The sequence below is a fragment of the Oryctolagus cuniculus genome, chromosome 11 (assembly GCF_051225735.1).
Source record: "Oryctolagus cuniculus isolate XC-2025 breed Fujian yellow rabbit chromosome 11, ASM5122573v1, whole genome shotgun sequence".
In the NCBI taxonomy this organism is placed as follows: domain Eukaryota; kingdom Metazoa; phylum Chordata; class Mammalia; order Lagomorpha; family Leporidae; genus Oryctolagus; species Oryctolagus cuniculus.
This window is the reverse complement of record NC_142877.1, coordinates 121,177,532-121,195,426: the sequence shown is the minus strand read 5'-3', so window position 1 is coordinate 121,195,426 and position 17,895 is coordinate 121,177,532. Positions and strand designations below refer to the sequence as shown.

At 66.9% G+C, this 17,895-nt stretch overlaps 1 protein-coding gene across 3 annotated transcripts in view; it reads right to left on the bottom strand.

Annotated features, from left to right (window-relative positions):
- Positions 1 to 12,007, bottom strand: part of GRAMD4 (GRAM domain containing 4) — a 72,464-nt gene extending 60,457 nt beyond the window's left edge. Inside the window, exon 1 of one of the 3 annotated variants that reach the window (XM_070053056.2) lies at positions 11,983 to 12,007. In XM_070053056.2, the coding sequence (XP_069909157.1) occupies positions 11,983 to 11,990 (8 nt within the window). In that variant the 5' untranslated portion in view covers positions 11,991 to 12,007. Of the gene's footprint in view, positions 1 to 9,385; positions 9,526 to 11,191; positions 11,426 to 11,982 lie in introns of those variants that run through there. The other 2 variants (XM_051828127.3, XM_089307773.1) reach the window with 2 other exon arrangements.
- Between the last annotated feature and the right edge of the window lie 5,888 nt (positions 12,008 to 17,895).

Below are 17,895 nucleotides of genomic sequence, written 5' to 3'. Positions count from 1 at the left end.
CAGCACCCCAAGCCCAGGGCTGCCCAGACCCTCAAGCCCCTGCTGTGGGCTCGGCCCAGTTGTGGGGGGTCAGACCTACTGAGACTCCACCCACAGGACCAGGAAAACTGCTCAGCACCCAGGGCCTTCAGCACTCAGCAGACCGGGAGTGCACAGGGAGCCCCGTGTCCCAGCACGCCCACCTCGCCAGCCCGCCCAGCACACGCACTGCCGACGCAGAGGTGGACGCCACCAGGAGCCGAGACCCAGAGCCCAAGTCCCTGTCCCCTCTCCGACCTCCACGAGCTCTGCCGGCAGGACTGACATTTGCCAGGAAGGCAAGCGGAGCGCTTCAAAGGCGGCCCCGGCAGGTTCAGAGCGGGAGGACCGGAGCGGCCTGGCTCCGCGTCGCAGACGCTCCGCGCTCCGCAGCCTCCCTCCGCCAGCCTGGCTGCTGTGCCCCCGCAGGGCTGCATTCAGAGCCAGCCCCACTTCCACGTTTCAAAGGCAAGGCCACGGCAGAGCCCAGTCCCGGGGTCAGGCGGGGCGCAGCAGGGAAGTCCCCGTTCCCCCAGTCTCTGCCTCCTTCCCTCTCCCTCCCGGTCACGGAACCTTTCCAGCGGAGGCCTCCGCTCAGCCCCAGCCCGTGTCAAGTGCATCAGCCCCGCCCCCGCCCCCGTCAGCATCGCTGCTCCCAGGGGTACGTCCAGGACAACTTCCGTCCCACCAGACACGCATGCTGCTAAGTACGGGGGGCGGGGGGCTCCTGCTGCTCAAATGGAACCGGCAGACCCTTGCGGCAGGTGCAGAAGCCGTGGCCACGGCGTGCGTGCACACGTGGGTCCATTTCTCCCACGTTACTCGCTCTGCCCGCCGAGAAGGCCTAGGAGCAGCTCAGCCCAGCAGCCACCCTGAGCACCCGGTTCTTGGCTTCTGACACCGCTCTCCCTAGCAAGACGCCGGCGGGCCGGGGCTGGCGCCCACTCCCAGGCTGGGCGTGGAGACTCCTCGCTCAGGGGACAGCCGGAAGGGAGGAGACAGGTGGACAGCAGGTGCCACGAGGTGGCAAGAAGGGCCCCTCCGCTCTGCAGCCTTCCTCCCTGAACGGCCTCGCCCCTACCAACCTCCAAACAGCAGACCCAACAGAGGGGCGGCCGCAAAACCCCCAAGCAGCCCTCATCCAAGCCGCCCGGCTCACCAAAACCAACTGCAGAGTCTGGCACCCAGCTTCTGCTAACCCAGCCCTGGAGGGCAGCATGGATCCCTGGCCCGGTGTGGGAGACTGGACAGAGTTCCCAGGGGTCAGGCCTGGCTCCAGCCCAGCCCTGCCTGCTGCGGAGTTTTGGGGACAGAATCAGTGGGTGTCTGTCTGTTTCTACGTCTTTGCCTCTCAAATGCTTCCAAAAACACAGAGGACAGGGCTGGCCTCGAGGTGCAGCGGGTTAAGCGGCGGCCTGCCAGGCCAGCATCCCATGGAGTCCCCTGCTGCTCCACCTCTGAGCCAGCTCCCTGCTACTGCACCTGGGAAAGCTGCAAAAGATGGCCTGCCCAGTGGGAGACCCACATGGAGTTCCAGCTCCTGCCTTGAGCCTGGCCTGGCCCTGACCATTGCAAACATCTTTTAAAAAACATTATTTATTTTAAAGGCAGAGTTACAGAGAGGTAGAGGACAAGAGAGGTCTTCCATCCTGGTTCACTCCCCAAAAGGCTGCAATGGCCGGAGCTGAGCCGACCCGAAGCCAGGAGCTTCTTCTGGGTCTCCCACGTGGGTGCAGGGGCCCAAGCACTTGGGCCATCTTCTACTGCCTTCCCAGGCCACAGCAGAGAGCCGGATTGGAAGTGGAGCAGCCAGGAATCAAGCTGACGCCCATATGGGATGCTGGCGCTGCAAGGGGTGGCTTTACCCGCTATGCCACAGCACCGGTCCCCACTGCAAACATCTGAGGACTCAACCAGCAGTTGGAAGCTCTCTCTGTCTCTGTCTCTTTCTCCCTCCCTCTCTCTGTCATTCTTTCAAATACAGACCTTACACACACACACACACACACACACACACACACACCTGAGAACCCCGAGGAGCCCCAGCAGACACGCGAGATGACTAAACGTCCTTGTGGGACCACGGACGTCAGGACAGAAAACGGACGCTAGGTCAGTCCAGGGCGATCTGAACAAAGTGTGGTTTGGTTAACAGCAAGGCGCCCATAACAGCAGAGTCCACGCCGAGGGGAGCGGCGCTGGGTGGGGGAGGACGCCCCGTAGGAGCTCTGTGTTTCCCTGCAAAGCGAAAGCTGCTCTTAAAAAACCGTGTCAAAGACAGCAAGACAGCGTCCCGGCGTGTCCCCGGGGCAGGGTGAGGGCTGTGGGCGCACCCACCAGGCCTGTGACCTGCAGAACACGAGGGCTGAAGAGGTGGCTTCCCCCAACCCAGCGATAGCCAACGGGGAACCGGGGGACAGAAACAGGGCTGGGGACAGACTGAGGCGCCCCATGGGCACCCAGGGCCCGCCCCGTCACCCCTCTCCACAGCCGGCCACGTTCACGCACTTGCCAGGGGTTGTCCTCAACTCCAGGCCTCAGAGCCCCGGGGACAGGCAGGTGCACATCAAGCTCACGGGGCGGGGGCCAAGGCGGCCCTAGCCCTGCAGGAGTGGGAAGCCAGGAAGGCTTCCTGGAGGGGGCAGCCTGAGTGCAGCTCACACAGATAGTAAGCAGGAAAATGACTGCCTGGTGGTGCCCTGCACACAATGGGGCCCGGGTGGTGCCCCGCGCACAGTGGGGGCTCTGGTGGTGCCCCGCGCACAGTGGGGGCTCTGGTGGTGCCCCGCGCACAGTGGGGGCTCTGGTGGTGCCCCGCGCACAGTGGGGGCTCGGGTGGTGCCCCGCGCACAGTGGGGCTCAGGTGGTGCCCTGTGCATAGTGGGTGTGCCAAGTGGTAAGGCAGCTGAACCGACAGAGGCACCCAGGCCCCAGGCAGGTAGCGAGACTGCCACAATCCCAAGACAGGGGCTGGTGCTGTGGCGTAGTTGGCTAAGCCTCCTCCTGAGGCGCCGGCATCCCATATGGGCCCTGGTTCATGTCCCGGCTGCTCCACTTCCAATCCAGCTCTCTGCTGTGGCCTGGGAAAGCTGCAGAAGATGGTGTAAGCACTTGGGTCCCTTCTCCCGCATGGGAGACCTGGAGGAAGCTCCTGGCTCCTGGCTTCAGACTGATGGGCGCTCCAACCTTCATGGCCATTGAGGAGTGAACAGTGGAAGGAAGAACACTCTCTCTCCCTCTCTCTGTCGGCAACTCTACCTCTCAAATAAATAAATAAAATCCTTAAAAAAAAATAGATCCCAAGACAGGAGCTCCAGGGTCGCCCGGTGCTGGAAGAGGCGCCACACGTGCTCTGCCACCCATCGTGGCTCAGCGGCAAAAGGTCACCTGGGACAGCTCGTTCCACCGACAGTGACATCCAGACCAGGAATGGCAGTCCGGACCCAGAGTCCGGCAGGGGGTCTGGGTCCTTCTCTGGGGAAAATGCTGTCACAGGGGACAGCAGACCGGAAGCCAGCCAGGTGGGCCCCCAGCTGGGACCTGGGAACCACACCCTGATAAAGACATTGAAAAAGGACCACCCACTCCCGGCCTCGGCCCTCCCCAGCCCCCTGCCCCGCACAGCTGTGGGTGGCCCCGGAGCCAGGGTCACCTGACCCCAGCCGCTGGGTAGGCTTCTGGGCAGCAGAGACCTGCCGAGGGCGGAGCAGGTGGCCCCCCGCTGGACACGAGGAAGACGGTGGCGAGCCCTCTGGGCTCAGGAGCCCACCGCACAGGCAGGCAAACAGGAAACCAGACAGAACAGAGTAGGGGCGGGGCTCACGGCAGGCCCTGGCATGGGACTGGAGCGGCCGGCCCTGGGCTCCGCCCACAGGTGGGGGCTGTGCCTGTGTCAGGGCCAGGGTGCCCACTCGCTCCACCCCGCAGGGCACAAGCACACACCAGCCCAGCCCACTGATAACGGGGGACCCCAGGCACAGAGGGGAGCCACCTGCCCAGGCCCTTCTGTCTGCTGTCCTCCCACCTCAGCCACAGTGAGCACTGGGGTCCCCCCCCTCACAGCCACGGCGAGAACTGGGGTCCCCCCTCACAGCCACAGTGAGCACTGGGGTCCCCCCCTCACAGCCACAGTGAGCACTGGGGTCCCCCCTCACAGCCACAGTGAGCACTGGGGTCCCTCCCTCAAAGCCACAGTGAGCACTGGGGTCCCCCCCTCACAGCCACAGTGAGCACTGGGGTCCCCCCTCACAGCCACGGCGAGCACTGGGGTCCCCCTCACAGCCACGGCGAGCAGTGGGTCCCCCCCACAGCTACAGTGAGCACTGGGGTCCCCCCTCACAGCCACAGTGAGCACTGGGCCCCCCCTCACAGCCACAGCGAGCACTGGGGTCCCCCCTCACAGCCATGGCGAGCACTGGGGTCCCCCCTCACAGCCACAGTGAGCACTGGGGTCCCCCCCTCACAGCCACAGTGAGCACTGGGGTCCCCCCTCACAGCCACGGCGAGCACTGGGGTCCCCCCTCACAGCCACGGCGAGCAGTGGGTCCCCCCCACAGCTACAGTGAGCACTGGGGTCCCCCCTCACAGCCACAGTGAGCACTGGGGTTCCCCCCTCACAGCCACAGTGAGCACTGGGGTCCCCCTCACAGCCACAGTGAGCACTGGGTCCCCCCCCCACAGCCACAGTGAGTACTGGGGTCCCCCCAACAGCCACAGTGAGCACTGGGGTCCCCCCCTCACAGCCACAGTGAGCACTGGGCCCCCCCTCACAGCCACAGCGAGCACTGGGGTCCCCCCTCACAGCCACGGCGAGCACTGGGGTCCCCCCTCACAGCCACGGCGAGCACTGGGGTCCCCCCTCACAGCCACAGTGAGCACTGGGGTCCCCCCTCACAGCCACAGTGAGCACTGGGGTCCCCCCTCACAGCCACGGCGAGCACTGGGGTCCCCCCTCACAGCCACGGCGAGCAGTGGGTCCCCCCCACAGCTACAGTGAGCACTGGGGTCCCCCCTCACAGCCACAGTGAGCACTGGGGTCCCCCCTCACAGCCACAGTGAGCACTGGGGTCCCCCCTCACAGTCACGGTGAGCACGGGGTCCCCCCCCACGGCCACAGTGAGCACTGGGCCCCCCCCACAGCCACAGCGAGCGCTGGGGTCCCCCCCACAGCTACAGCGAGCACTGGGGTCCCCCCTCACAGCCACAGTGAGCACTGGGGTCCCCCCTCACAGCCACAGTGAGCACTGGGGTCCACCCCAACAGCCACAGTGAGCACTGGGGTCCCCCCTCACAGCCACAGTGAGCACTGGGGTCCCCCCTCACAGCCACAGTGAGCACTGGGGTCCCCCCCACAGCCACAGTGAGCACTGGGGTCCCCCCCACAGCCATGGCGAGCACTGGGGTGCCCCCCACAGCCACAGTGAGCAGTGGGGTGCCCCCTCACAGCCACAGTGAGCAGTGGGGTCCCCCTCACAGCCACAGTGAGCAGTGGGGTCCCCCCCTCACAGCCACAGTGAGCACTGGGGTCCCCCCTCACAGCCACGGCGAGCACTGGGGTCCCCCCTCACAGCCATGGCGAGCACTGGGGTCCCCCCCCACAGCCACAGTGAGCACTGGGGTCCCCCCCACAGCCACAGCGAGCACTGGGGTCCCCCCTCACAGCCACGGCGAGCACTGGGGTCCCCCTCACAGCCACAGTGAGCAGTGGGGTCCCCCCCACACAGCCACAGTGAGCAGTGGGGTGCCCCCCACAGCCACAGTGAGCACTGGGGTCCCCCCCACAGCCATGGCGAGCACTGGGGTCCCCCCCACAGCCACGGTGAGCACTGGGGCCCCCCTCACAGCCACAGTGAGCACTGGGGTTCCCCCCTCACAGCCACAGTGAGAACTGGGCCCCCCCACAGCCACGGCGAGCACTGGGGTCCCCCCCAACAGCCACAGTGAGCACTGGGGTCCCCCCCAACAGCCACGGCGAGCACTGGGGTCCCCCCTCACAGCCACAGTGAGCACTGGGCCCCCCCCAACAGCCACAGTGAGCACTGGGGTCCCCCCCAACAGCCACGGCGAGCACTGGGGTCCCCCCCACAGCCACAGTGAGCACTGGGGTCCCCCCCAACAGCCACAGTGAGCACTGGGGTCCCCCCTCACAGCCACAGTGAGCACTGGGTCCCCCCCCAACAGCCACAGTGAGCACTGGGGTCCCCCCTCACAGCCACAGTGAGCACTGGGGTCCCCCCAACAGCCACAGTGAGCACTGGGGTCCCCCCTCACAGCCACAGTGAGCACTGGGGTCCCCCCCAACAGCCACGGCGAGCAGTGGGTCCCCCCTCACAGCCACAGTGAGCACTGGGGTCCCCCCCTCACAGCCACAGTAGCACTGGGGTCCCCCCCACAGCCACAGTGAGCACTGGGGTCCCCCCCACAGCCATGGCGAGCACTGGGGTGCCCCCCACAGCCACAGTGAGCACTGGGGTCCCCCCCCACAGCCACAGTGAGCAGTGGGGTGCCCCCTCACAGCCACAGTGAGCAGTGGGGTCCCCCTCACAGCCACAGTGAGCAGTGGGGTGCCCCCCTCACAGCCACAGTGAGCACTGGGGTCCCCCCTCACAGCCACAGCGAGCACTGGGGTCCCCCCTCACAGCCATGGCGAGCAGTGGGGTCCCCCCCCACAGCCACAGTGAGCACTGGGGTCCCCCCCACAGCCACAGCGAGCACTGGGGTCCCCCCTCACAGCCACGGCGAGCACTGGGGTCCCCCCCAACAGCCACGGCGAGCACTGGGGTCCCCCTCACAGCCACAGTGAGCACTGGGGTCCCCCCCAACAGCCACGGCGAGCACTGGGGTCCCCCCCACAGCCACAGCGAGCAGTGGGGTGCCCCCGCCTCAGCCTACTTGGTCTCGGGCCAGTGGCACGGCGCAGCCTCCCTTCCTTCGTGTCCCAAGGCACAGGTGGCAGCACGCAGGGCAGGCGACAGTCCCTGAGCTCCCCACACTGCCCCACACCGCGGGGGTCAGCCACGAGGGCCAATCCGAGGCCCTCACTCCCGGCCAGTCCTCAGCAGCCTCGCCCAGCACTGCCGAGGCCCCCTGCTCCTCACCAGAGCCCCTCTTGGGGGCAGTGGCCAAGCCCCACCTGTGGGAGGGGGTGCAGCCAGGGCCACCCCCAGCTGGGCCAGCTTTCTGACTCTGGCTTCTGTACTTGGGCTGCTTACAGGTGACAGGTGATCGAACAGAGGACCAGAGAGGTCAAGCACCTTCCCCGAGAACACACAGCAGCACAAGCAAGGTGTTCAGCTGAGCCCCCTGCACCTGGGCCCCAAGGGAGGGGCAGCAGCCTGGGGTGGCAGGGAAGTCACCCAGCCCCTCTGGGTCCCGCCCTCCGCATCTGGGCCACGGAGCAGACAACAGCACCATCCCCAGTCACGATGAAAATAAACCCCGCCCAGTGCTGACGGGCCGGTGGCCAGCCACGGACGCTGCCAGATCCCGCCGGCACAGGCCTGTCTCTCGGTGCTTCAGCACACGGCTCAGGTTTCCCTCGGAACCTCCAGAAACCAGACTGACACTTACGGGGAGGCGGGGAGGCTGGGGGTCACGGGCACAGGCCCGGGGTCGCCTCCCTGCTCTGCTGGGGGTCACGGGCACAGGCCCGGGGTCGCCTCCCTGCTCTGCTGGGGGTCACGGGCACAGGCCCGGGGTCGCCTCCCTGCTCTGCTGGGGGTCGCGGGCACAGGCCCGGGGTCGCCTCCCTGCTCTGCTGGGGGTCGCGGGCACAGGCCCGGGGTCGCCTCCCTGCTCTGCTGGGGGTCGCGGGCACAGGCCCGGGGTCGCCTCCCTGCTCTGCTGGGGGTCGCGGGCACAGGCCCGGGGTCGCCTCCCTGCTCTGCTGGGGGTCGCGGGCACAGGCCCGGGGTCGCCTCCCTGCTCTGCTGGGGGTCGCGGGCACAGGCCCGGGGTCGCCTCCCTGCTCTGCTGGGGGTCGCGGGCACAGGCCCGGGGTCGCCTCCCTGCTCTGCTGCAGAACTCACGATGGACTCAGGCCAGCCGCGTGGCCTCTGTGCCGTCGAAGGGGTGAACCGAGCACGGTGAGGCCACGGAGCGGCCGCCCGGGGTCTGCACGCAGACAGGGCGGCTGCCGTCCGCGGGATTCGGCACTGGAGCAGGCCAGTACGCCCAGGCCTCTAGTGCAGCCCCAGGGGCCCTGGACCTTGGGGCTGCGCCGTCACCACGAGCCTGGTCACGGCTCAAGTGCCACACTCTCCCCACGAAGGGCTTCGGCGGGGGAATGTCATCAGCAGGGCCCTGCAGCCGCCGGCCACGGGAGAGTGCAGCACGGCTGTCTGAGCCGGAACCCCTGGCCTCCTGGCCCAGCCCAGCCCTGCGCGGGAGAGAAGTGGCCCTGGCCAGCCCACCAGCCGCGGGCTGCAGGCCGGCCGGGCTGGGCTACGCCTCAGGCGCTCAGTCACCTCCGAGGCATGCCCGCTCCGCGGCCGGCGGCCGGACCCAGCTGCTGAAGGCTTAGACGTGCACCCAGGCTGGGGGCCGGCCACAGTGCTCACCACAGTGCCGCCCAGACGCCAGGGAAAGCAGACTACATGGCTATGGAGGCCCAGAGCCCCAGGCCAGCTCCCGGGGGGCCCAAACCAAACCCCCATGGGAGCCGTCCAACTGGCCCAGGCCAGCTTCCCGGGGGACGCCCATCTCAGGGAGCAGCAGACACCGGCCTCCCCAGGCACAGCTACGCCTCAGCACTCGCTGGTTCGTCACCAACACATCCACGCGCCACACACGCGTCACACAGGGCAGCTCTGCCACACCCATTCCCCCTTCCCCATCGGCAGCCACCACGGGCAGCCCCCTGCCCCTGCGCCCCAACAAGGCTCCCCACAAAGCTCCACAGGCCCAGCCTGCAGGGGACGGGGAGGAAACTCAGGGGGCACCAGGGTCTGCCTCCCCAGCCAGCACACGCCTGGAACAACACAGGAGCCCCCACCCCGACACACAGCCAGCCAGACACCCACGCGCGGCGACACCTGCCCCCCGCCGGTCTCCCAGAGTGGGCGGCCCCCAGAAAGGAGCCCCTGGCCAGGGTCTCAGGTTCCAGAACAGGAGCCCCCACCCTTGCAAAGCTCGGCAGCTCCTGCTTCCGGAGGGAACCGCCCTGCAGCCGCGCGTGGGGAGCTGGCAGGGGACTGCGTGGGGTCCCAGGTAGGAGGGGGGCCCGGGTGGCACCACCCCTCAAATCGCGGATGCCAGCCTGGGATCCTCAGCGCGGGCCCCGGGGGTCCCTGCCAGCCTGGCTGCTGTCTCTGGGACATGTGTACAGAGGGGCCCTGGCTCAGACCCCAGAGCGCCAGCGACATCTCACCGGAAACGAACCACGCTTGTTTTCACCGTGCCTGAGCCACTGTTCTACTGTACGGCAAAACGGTGATTCAGGAAAACCGGCCCGAGTCTCCCTTCACTTCCCAGCCGGGGAAGGTGAGGGCGAGGCAAGCAGAAGCCACGACAGCCGGCTGGACGCCACTGGTAAGAGAGGCGTCCGGGCGCTCACGGCCCTGCGTGCGGACAGAGACCACCTGGCTCCTCCCTCAGGAAGGGCCCTCCCACCTGCCTGGGCAGGAGCCAGAGAACAAACAGGCTCCCAGGGCTGTGTCGAAACAGACCTCAAGTTCAAGACTGTCCCTGTGGTTTCCAGGAAATGGCTGTCCGGCATACAGAACAACAGATGTCATGGGACAGGCGGGGACAGTCATGCTCCCCACACCATCAGCCAGGCTGGCTGGGACGCTGGCCAGCTGAGACCCTGGACCCCCGCCTCCCAGCCACTGGGCCCCAGCCTCACCCGCCGCGTCCAGCCTGCTCAGACCCAGGCGAGTCGTGGCCCCTGCCCTGGGGTCACCGCCACAGCCGGGGCAGGACAGAGGCCAGGTAGGGGTCTCCGGCAGGAAGGAGGGGGCGGCCCTTGCTAGGGTGTCCCAGCTCACAGCCCAGGAATGTGGCTGCACCTCAACACAGGGCAAAGAACACACTCAACAGGCCCGGGCCTGGGACACGGTGGGGTCAGCGGCAGGGAGGGCCCCACAGTTCAGCTACAGCCGCCCCGCCTCACCAGCCCTGCTGACCCCTGACCCAGGGCGTGCCCAGCGGGTGGGGAGCCTGCAGCATCTCACTGAATGGTCTCCACTCACTGGGGAGAAAACCGCCTTGCCCAAGGTCACGGAGCAGGTACAGGTGCACAAGGGAGGCCAACCTCCAGACTCCTCCCCCCGCCTCTGCCCTCCACGTGGCCTCAACAGGGCCCTGGCCGTGACCCTGCTCCCAGACCCAGCACTAAGGCAAACCCCAGGGTTTGGCGGCAGGGAGGGGCTCAGAACTTTGAATTTCCTTCCCAGGCCACACAAGGAAGGCAAGAAGGGGACCCCAGCCCCCAGGAGGGCTCTGCCAGATGGACCCCCTGGAAATGCACAGATGTCACAGCCCAGGGTTGGCCTGTGGGAGGCCAGTGGGCTCCCGGTGCTTTGGGTGGAGGGTGCCCCTGATCCTCCCCCACGGAGCACAGGCCACCAGCTCCAGGCCACCCTGGGCTCCTTGCCCCCTGCACCTGCTCCGGGGAGGTGGGAGCCTGGGGCTGGGGGCTGCCACACTACAGCCCCCTCCCACTGGCACACAGGCCTGGGCCCCAGCAGAGCCCTGCCAGCCAAACAAAGAGTGGGGAGCTGGGGCAGAAAGGGGGTGCAGGGAAGGGGTGGCCATTCACAACTTTCTGGCCTAGGCATTCCTGGGGTCGCGGGGCTAGGGACGCCCACCTCCTCTCCTGTCCGTCAAGGACGAGTGGGGCAGCAGGGCGACGCCACCGCACCCGCCTCAGTGTCCCCCACCCAAGCGCCCCAGCGGCGGCGGCGGCCCCCACCCCAGTATGGGCCCCGCGTCCCCCAGACGTCATCCTCTCGCCCGCCAGCCAGGCTAACCGGGACCTGCGGACGCCGCTGCCCGGGCGCGCGCCCCGGCCCGCGCGGCACCGGGGGCGTGTGCGGGGCGCGCCCGCGCGGAGCAAGGCAGGGAGGGTCCCGGGCTTCCCGCCCGCGAGGCCCGGGGTCAGGGCCCGCCGGTCCGGGACGGAGCACGGCGCGAGTCCGCCCAGGTCCTTGGGGTGTCGCCGCGCGCCGCTTACCCTGCGCGGAGCTCGGCGCCAACTCTCATCCACCCGCCGCCGCGGCGTGCCCCTCGCCGGCCGCCCGGCCGCGCTGCACCTGCCGCCCGCCCGGGAGCCCAGCGGCGCCGGGGAGCCCGGAGGAGGCGGCCCCGCCGGTGCCGGCCACGAGCGCGGAGGCGGTGGCGGCGGCGGCGGCGCCGGGTCGCGCGCTCGCGTCCCGCTGCGCGGAGTCTGCGCGCCCCCGGGCCCGGCTGCGCAGCCGCCGCCCCGCCCCGCGCCCCGCCCGGCCCTCCCGGCTCGGGGCTGCGGGGGCGCGCCCGCCCGGCTGGGGGTGCGCGCGCGCGCGCTCGGTCACGCGGCGCCGCCTTTGTTTGGGTGGCCCACGTGGGTCCTGCCGCCCGCTCCCACGCGCACGCGCGGCCGCCCGCCAGCCGCGGCCACGGCCATGCCGCGCGTCCAGCACGGGCACAGGCGCGCAGGGGCACGCAGGCTGCAGCACCTGGCCGGCAGATGGGCCAGGGACGTCACAGCCAGAGGCGACCTGCACCCTGGGCGGAAGTGCTTGTCCCCTGAACCAGGACAGGGTCCCCGGACGCCAGTGGGTCCCGCCCCCCCACATCTCCCCGGGGAACCCACCCCGGCAGCTGCGCCTAGGGGCTGCTCCCCGGCTTTCTAAATCTCACCTTTGTCGTTCAGGGAAACCCCTGCGGTTGCCCTCACCCATGCCTTGGCTCAGGCGCTGTGGTCTGGAGCAGGGCCCAGCCCAGGGGACCCTCTCAAAGTGCAGCTGCCCGGGGGGCCCGACCCACCTTGGCATCAGGGCCAGGGGCTGCCCCACTCACAGGAGGGCGCTCCAGGATCAGGGCGAGGAGCATGCCCTCGGGGACCCCAGGCCTTCCTGTAGGCTGAGGGTCCGGGCCTGACCCAGGAGCGGGGCGGCTGGGGCTGGAGTCCGGTAGGGGTTTGAAGGCAGAGAATCAGGGGTCCCGGGCGGAGAATCAGGAGCTGCTGCAGGGTTGTCTGAGCTCCGGAAGGGGTCGGGGCCCAGCCCTGCTCCCCAGCAGCTGGCCACCTGGAGAGGCCGCACCCTCACCTCTGCTTCCTGAGAGAGGCTCCGCCCCGACGCCTGCCGCTGTCACGCATGCTCTCTCGAGTGTACCTGTCTGCCTTTCTCTGTGGCATGGCAGCTCTGCACCCTCGCATGTCACAGAGCATGTCCCACGGGGTGCTCTCTGCAGGGAGGCCAGGACAGCCCCAGGACCCCTGTGCCCCCCGAGTTCAGTTCTGCCTGCTGCGCGTGGCCCCCGTGCCAGAGGCTGCCGGGTGGGGAGCAGAGCTGTGGACCAAAGCCAGGCGAGGGCCGGCCTGGTGGCCAAGCGTGGACCAGAATGGGGTGCACGGTGTTCCGTGGCGTCTCGTCACCCCCTTATGTAGCAGGACTGCCAGGGCTGGGCTGTGTACCCCCAAAATCCACGTATGGGAGTCCCAGCCCCTGTGCCTCCGATCTTCACGGAAGACATGCCACGTGATGTCGTGGGGCAGGCCCTCCTCCCACAGGCTGGGGACCTTGTTGGGAGAAGAGACTCCGATGCAGACACACAGGGACAGACGTGTGAGGACACAGGGAGACGGCGGCGCCAGCAGCCAGAGAGCTGCTCAGGGCGAGGCGGGGGGCACTGGAACGCGGCAGGTTCAGCCACAGTAGCCTGCATAGGCGTCCTGGCTCCCCCGCTCCAGCTCCCGCTGATGCACCTGCGAAGCAGCAGGTGATGGCTCAAGCACCTGTGGCCCTGCCACCCACGTGGGGACCAGGGCCGAGCTCCTGGCTCCCGGCTTTGGCCCAGCTCAGCCCTGGCTGATGTGTGCACTCTGGGGAGTGAACCAGCGGATGGATGAGTCCTCCCGCTCTGTCTCTCGGCCTTTCAAGTACGTAAATAAATCTGAAAAAAAGAAAGAAAGAAAGAAAGGAAAGCTGGCCCAGCCCACGCCAAAACCCATGGGCTGTCCAAGCAGCCCCACGCGGACGCCTGACCCTGCGGGCCACGCGCTGGTGACAGGTAAGGCGCCCTCCTGCCGCAGCTGAGCTGGACCTGGCGACGGGCCAGAGTGGGCACTGCCACCGTCCAAGCAGCAGACCTGGTGCCCGCCCTCCCCCCAGAGCCCTTGAGGGGCGCGAGGGCTGGACTCAGGAGAAAGCCTGGTGTGGAGTGAAAGCAGGGGCCCTGGGAGCCACACAAGTGGCATAGGCACCAGAGGGCCAGCCCAGCCTGATCAGATCCTGCTCCGCCCTGTGTCCTGAGACCGGCCCCAGCACACGGGGCGCCCCGCTGTGGTTCCAGGACCGCTCGGGCCACGCAGGCACAGAGGGCGTGCACGGCGGCTCGGAGCCACAGGACAGGTAGGCTGTGCTCCACGCCAGGGCTGCCGACTCCTGGCCCAGGCCCTCTCCCCACGTCACCTTCTCCCTGGAGATGCCACACCTGGCACCGCTCGGCCCGCGGCAGTCTGGCTGTGTTCTTTGCATCCTGATTAGGGCTGGAGGCACGGCCGGAGGCGGGGGCAGGAGGCTGGGGGAAGAGCCGCAGGCTGGGAGCCAGGGCTCTGGTCTCCCCGCTCGGACTTTCTGAGGGGCAGGAGATGGAGCAGCTGCCAGGCACTGCTGGGTGGGGGGGACCCAGGGGCCGAGCCAAGCTCCTGCAGCAGCTGGGCACCGGGGTGTGGGCAGCCACAGGTAGTCACTCCCTTTGTTTACACTTAAACATATGAATGGAGACTTCCCAGGCACAGACAATTGGGCTAGGGAGATTCCGGGAAGAGGCAGGAAGAACCTAAACCTTTCACAAGAGATGATATAGTTAATCAGTCACACCTGTAACCTGCATTTATCACCTAAGTGTTTTATTGTACCCTTGTAATCAATAATTAAGAACCTTATTGGGAACTCTTTGTAACCTTAAGAGCCTTTTTGATATGTAAATCTTTTGTGCTCCTTCTTGTAAACCACTGGTCATGTTTAAATACTACTGGATTTACTCAATAAACGAGCCTTGATCAGGACTTGTCTTGGCTCCATTCTTTGCGTCCTTGTCCCCGCATTCCCACTCTCTGTTTCAGGAAAACCCAGTTCATTGTGCTGCAGGCACACCGGGGGCCTCGCCTCACCCTCCCTGTGCGGCTTCAGGAGGGAGGGAGGCACCGCCTTGGTCCTTCAGCAGCCGACACCTGTCTCCACCCATCCCTGGAGCTCCGAGCCACTTGCCCAGGCAGCCAGGGGTGCAGGGACTCCAAGACGTGGGGTGAAGGCAGTCAGCCCAGGTGACTCCAGGGGCAGGAGCCCAAGAGGCCCCCACTTCCGCAGGGCTCCCTGGGCCACACTTCCTGTCCTCAGGCCAGTGAGCAGCTCTGGAGGGAGAGCAGGGGGCATGGACATCACAGGGCTTCATTCAGCTCCAACCCTGAGGTTGTGGTCCTGCCCCGGGGGGCAAGAGCCATGGCCTCCCTGCCTGGTCCACTGCCTGTCCGGGCAGGACCGTCCATATGTGTAGCTTCTAGAAACAGCACTCCTGACCCACCTGCGAATGTCCAAGACAACACAGGGGACCCCGCAGGACAGGTACGCCGCTGGGAGAGGTGGGGGAGACCCTGGCCCTTCTCTCTCTCTGTCGCTGCACGCGTGGGCATCGCACCTGCCCCAGCCCAGCTCCCAGGGCCCTCTCAGACAAGCATTTCAACACTCAGACGCACCCAGCAGGGGCAGCGGGCAGTGGGCAGCACACGCCTGGCCTCCCCCAGCTCAGGCATCCAGGGGCCCTCCACGGGGTGGGGGCTGGGAGACAGGGCCCAGGATAACCCCAGCTTTGTCAGAGGAGGGAGCGGGGGCTCAAAGTGCCCCAGGACAAGCACATGCTGACCACCCTCTGCCGCAGACTCGGGGAAGGGAGGACCAAGACTGCCCCTGCCCTCGGCGCAGCCAGTGCGGAGACGGAGGGAGCCACAGGAGATACCCAGAGACGCCTGTCAGGCAGGGGGGCTTCCTGGAGGAGGTGATTCCCACCCCCACCCCCAACGTTGGACAAGGAGCAAGCAGGACAAGATGGCAGGAGGGAACGGCAGGGGCTGTGCCAGGAGGCTGGCCTGCTGGGTTCAGGCCCCGTCCTAGGGATCTGTGGCAGGAAGCTGAGCAGGGGTGAGGGGATCCAGCCAGTGCTTTAGGGTGAGAAAGCCTGAAGCGGCCTCAGACCAGCCAGAGGCGAGGCTGGCGGCCAGCGGGCAGACGCGGCCAGAGGTGAGGCTGGCGGCCTCAGGGTGGCCAGCGGGCGGAGAGGGCTGAGCCGCTACAGACAGCGTCCCACGGCCACTGCTCCTACTGTCATGTGGACAGAGGGTGATGCGTGGGAGCCACTGCCCGTGTACAGAGGTGGCTCAGAGGGCTGTGACTGAGCAGGGCCAGCTCAGGACGTGTGGAAGACGGACAGGCCAGGGGTCTCTGTGGCCTCGGCAGGCCTGCTACGGATGCCCACACAACCCCCTCCAGCCCTCTACGCCACCTGGGAGCCCCGTGGGCTGACCTCAGGACCCAGCTCTGGACACGCAGGTGAGATTTGGGGACTGTGTCCATTCCACAGACGCAGAAACCGAGTCCCAGCAGGTGAGGTGCTTGGACCAGCTTCTTGCAAGGAGCTCAGGGCCCGGCAGGGCCGCCCTCGGAGCCCACGCAGCCTACAAAGACGGGGACAGCGACAACATGGCTCGGAGCAGAAACACCCACGGGTGGCTTTGAGCAGCCAGGTCACCTGCGTGCCTGCGTGTGCATGTGTGTGCGTGTGTGTGCACATCTCTGTGTGTGTGCGTGTGCAGGGTCCTCGCATGCTGGAGAAGCCGCCCACGCTGTGCCTCCCTCACACACGTGATCCCAGCACCGAGACCCCAGTTCCCTCTGCCTCCTTGTCTCACCTGACAGCCGCGCCCTGCCCTGCACTCGCCCGCCCAGGGCCTGGGCCATTGTACCCATCAGTACACTCTTTCCAGGCATCCCTTGCTCAAGGCCGCCTCCTCCAGGAGGCCTCCCCTGACTACCCCTTTCCCTGCGCTCCCACAGGACCAACCTGCCGTCCTGGGCTCCTGCAGCAGGAATGACCTGTCCACAGATGCCTCCTGCCGGAGGCCCCTGCCCCTGGCCCCCAACCCTCCCCCGCCCTTCACTCTCTGCCACTGTCCCGCACTCAGACTCGGACGCTGATTCGGAGCTGCCGCCGTTCTTGGATGCCCGGCGCTGGCCTTGGTCCTTGGGCCACTCTCCTGGGGACAGCTCTCGCTTCCAGCAACTGGTGCCTCCGACGCTTGCCTCAGTGCGCGGGCCAGGCTCTCGGCCTCTGCAGGGCAAAGTGGAGCCACCTTGTGGCGGCTGTGGGTCCTGCACATCACTGACCCCTGAGCCCCATGTCCCCGTTTGCAAAGTGGAGGAGTCCAATGCCCACCGCCTGGGCGGGGACTCTGCCCTCGACCTCCAAGGAGGGCCGACGCCTGTGCGTGCAGGCGCTGTGGCCTGACGGTTCTTTGCGTTGCAGCCTGGGGCCGCCCTGCACATAAAACACTGATGAGTGGTGGGCGGATGGCCCCACACGAGGGGGCCATGGGAAATGGAATTCAAAGATGGGTTTATTTTGGCACAGAAATTTCCATATGTGAATTTCCCATGAACTTTTTTTTGACAGGCAGAGTGGACAGTGAGAGAGAGACAGAGAGAAAGGTCTTCCTTTTTGCCCTTGGTTCACCCTCCAATGGCTGCTGCGGCCGGCGCACCGCGCTGATCGGAAGCCAGGAGCCAGGTGCTTCTCCTGGTCTCCCATGCAGGTGCGGGGCCCAAGCACTTGGGCCATCCTCCACTGCACTCCCTGGCCACAGCAAAGAGCTGGCCTGGAAGAGGGGCAACCGTGAAAGAATCCGGCGCCCTGACAGGGACTAGAACCCAGTGCGCTGGCACTGCTAGGTGGAGGATTAGCCTATTGAGCCACGGCGCCGGCCTCCCATGAACTTTTAAAAAAAATTGTTCTTCACCCATTTCACCCCCCTTTTAAAAAAATAAGATACATTTATTTATTTGAAAGGTAGAGTTATGGAGGCAGAGAGAGAGAGATATCTTCCATCTGCTGGTTCACTCCCCAGGTGGCCACAACGGCTGGGGCTGGGCCAGGCAGAAGCCAGGAGCCAGGAGCTCCTTCCAAGTCTCCCACACGGGTGCAGGGCCCAGCACTTGATTTCCTTGCGCTGCTTTCCCAGGTGCATCAGCAGGGGACTGGGTCAGAACCAGAGCTGGAACCAAAGCCTACACAGGATGCCGGCAACCAGGTGGCAGCTCAGCCTCCGCGTCCCGCGCCCACCCTCCCCGAGCAGATAGAAGACCCTGTATTTCCTTGACTACCTTGGCACCCCCACAACCTCGGGGAAGGCCTGGAGTCCAGCGTCTCCCCCACACCCACTGCTGGCAGCCGTGTCGCTGCCCTGGAATCCTGAGACACTCAGGAGAGGAAGCATGGGCGCAAATGCGAGATGTGGCGGGGCTGCTCCCGTGGTCCTCGGAGACTGTGGATGCAGGAGCCCCGTCCAGCTCTGCCAGGCCCAGGGAGGTAGCACAGAGCAGCTAACGGGCCCGCCCAGCGCCAAGGCTGTGCGCCACCTCGTGGCTGCAGGGGATGGCGTGGCCTGTGGAGCTGCTCTTGGAG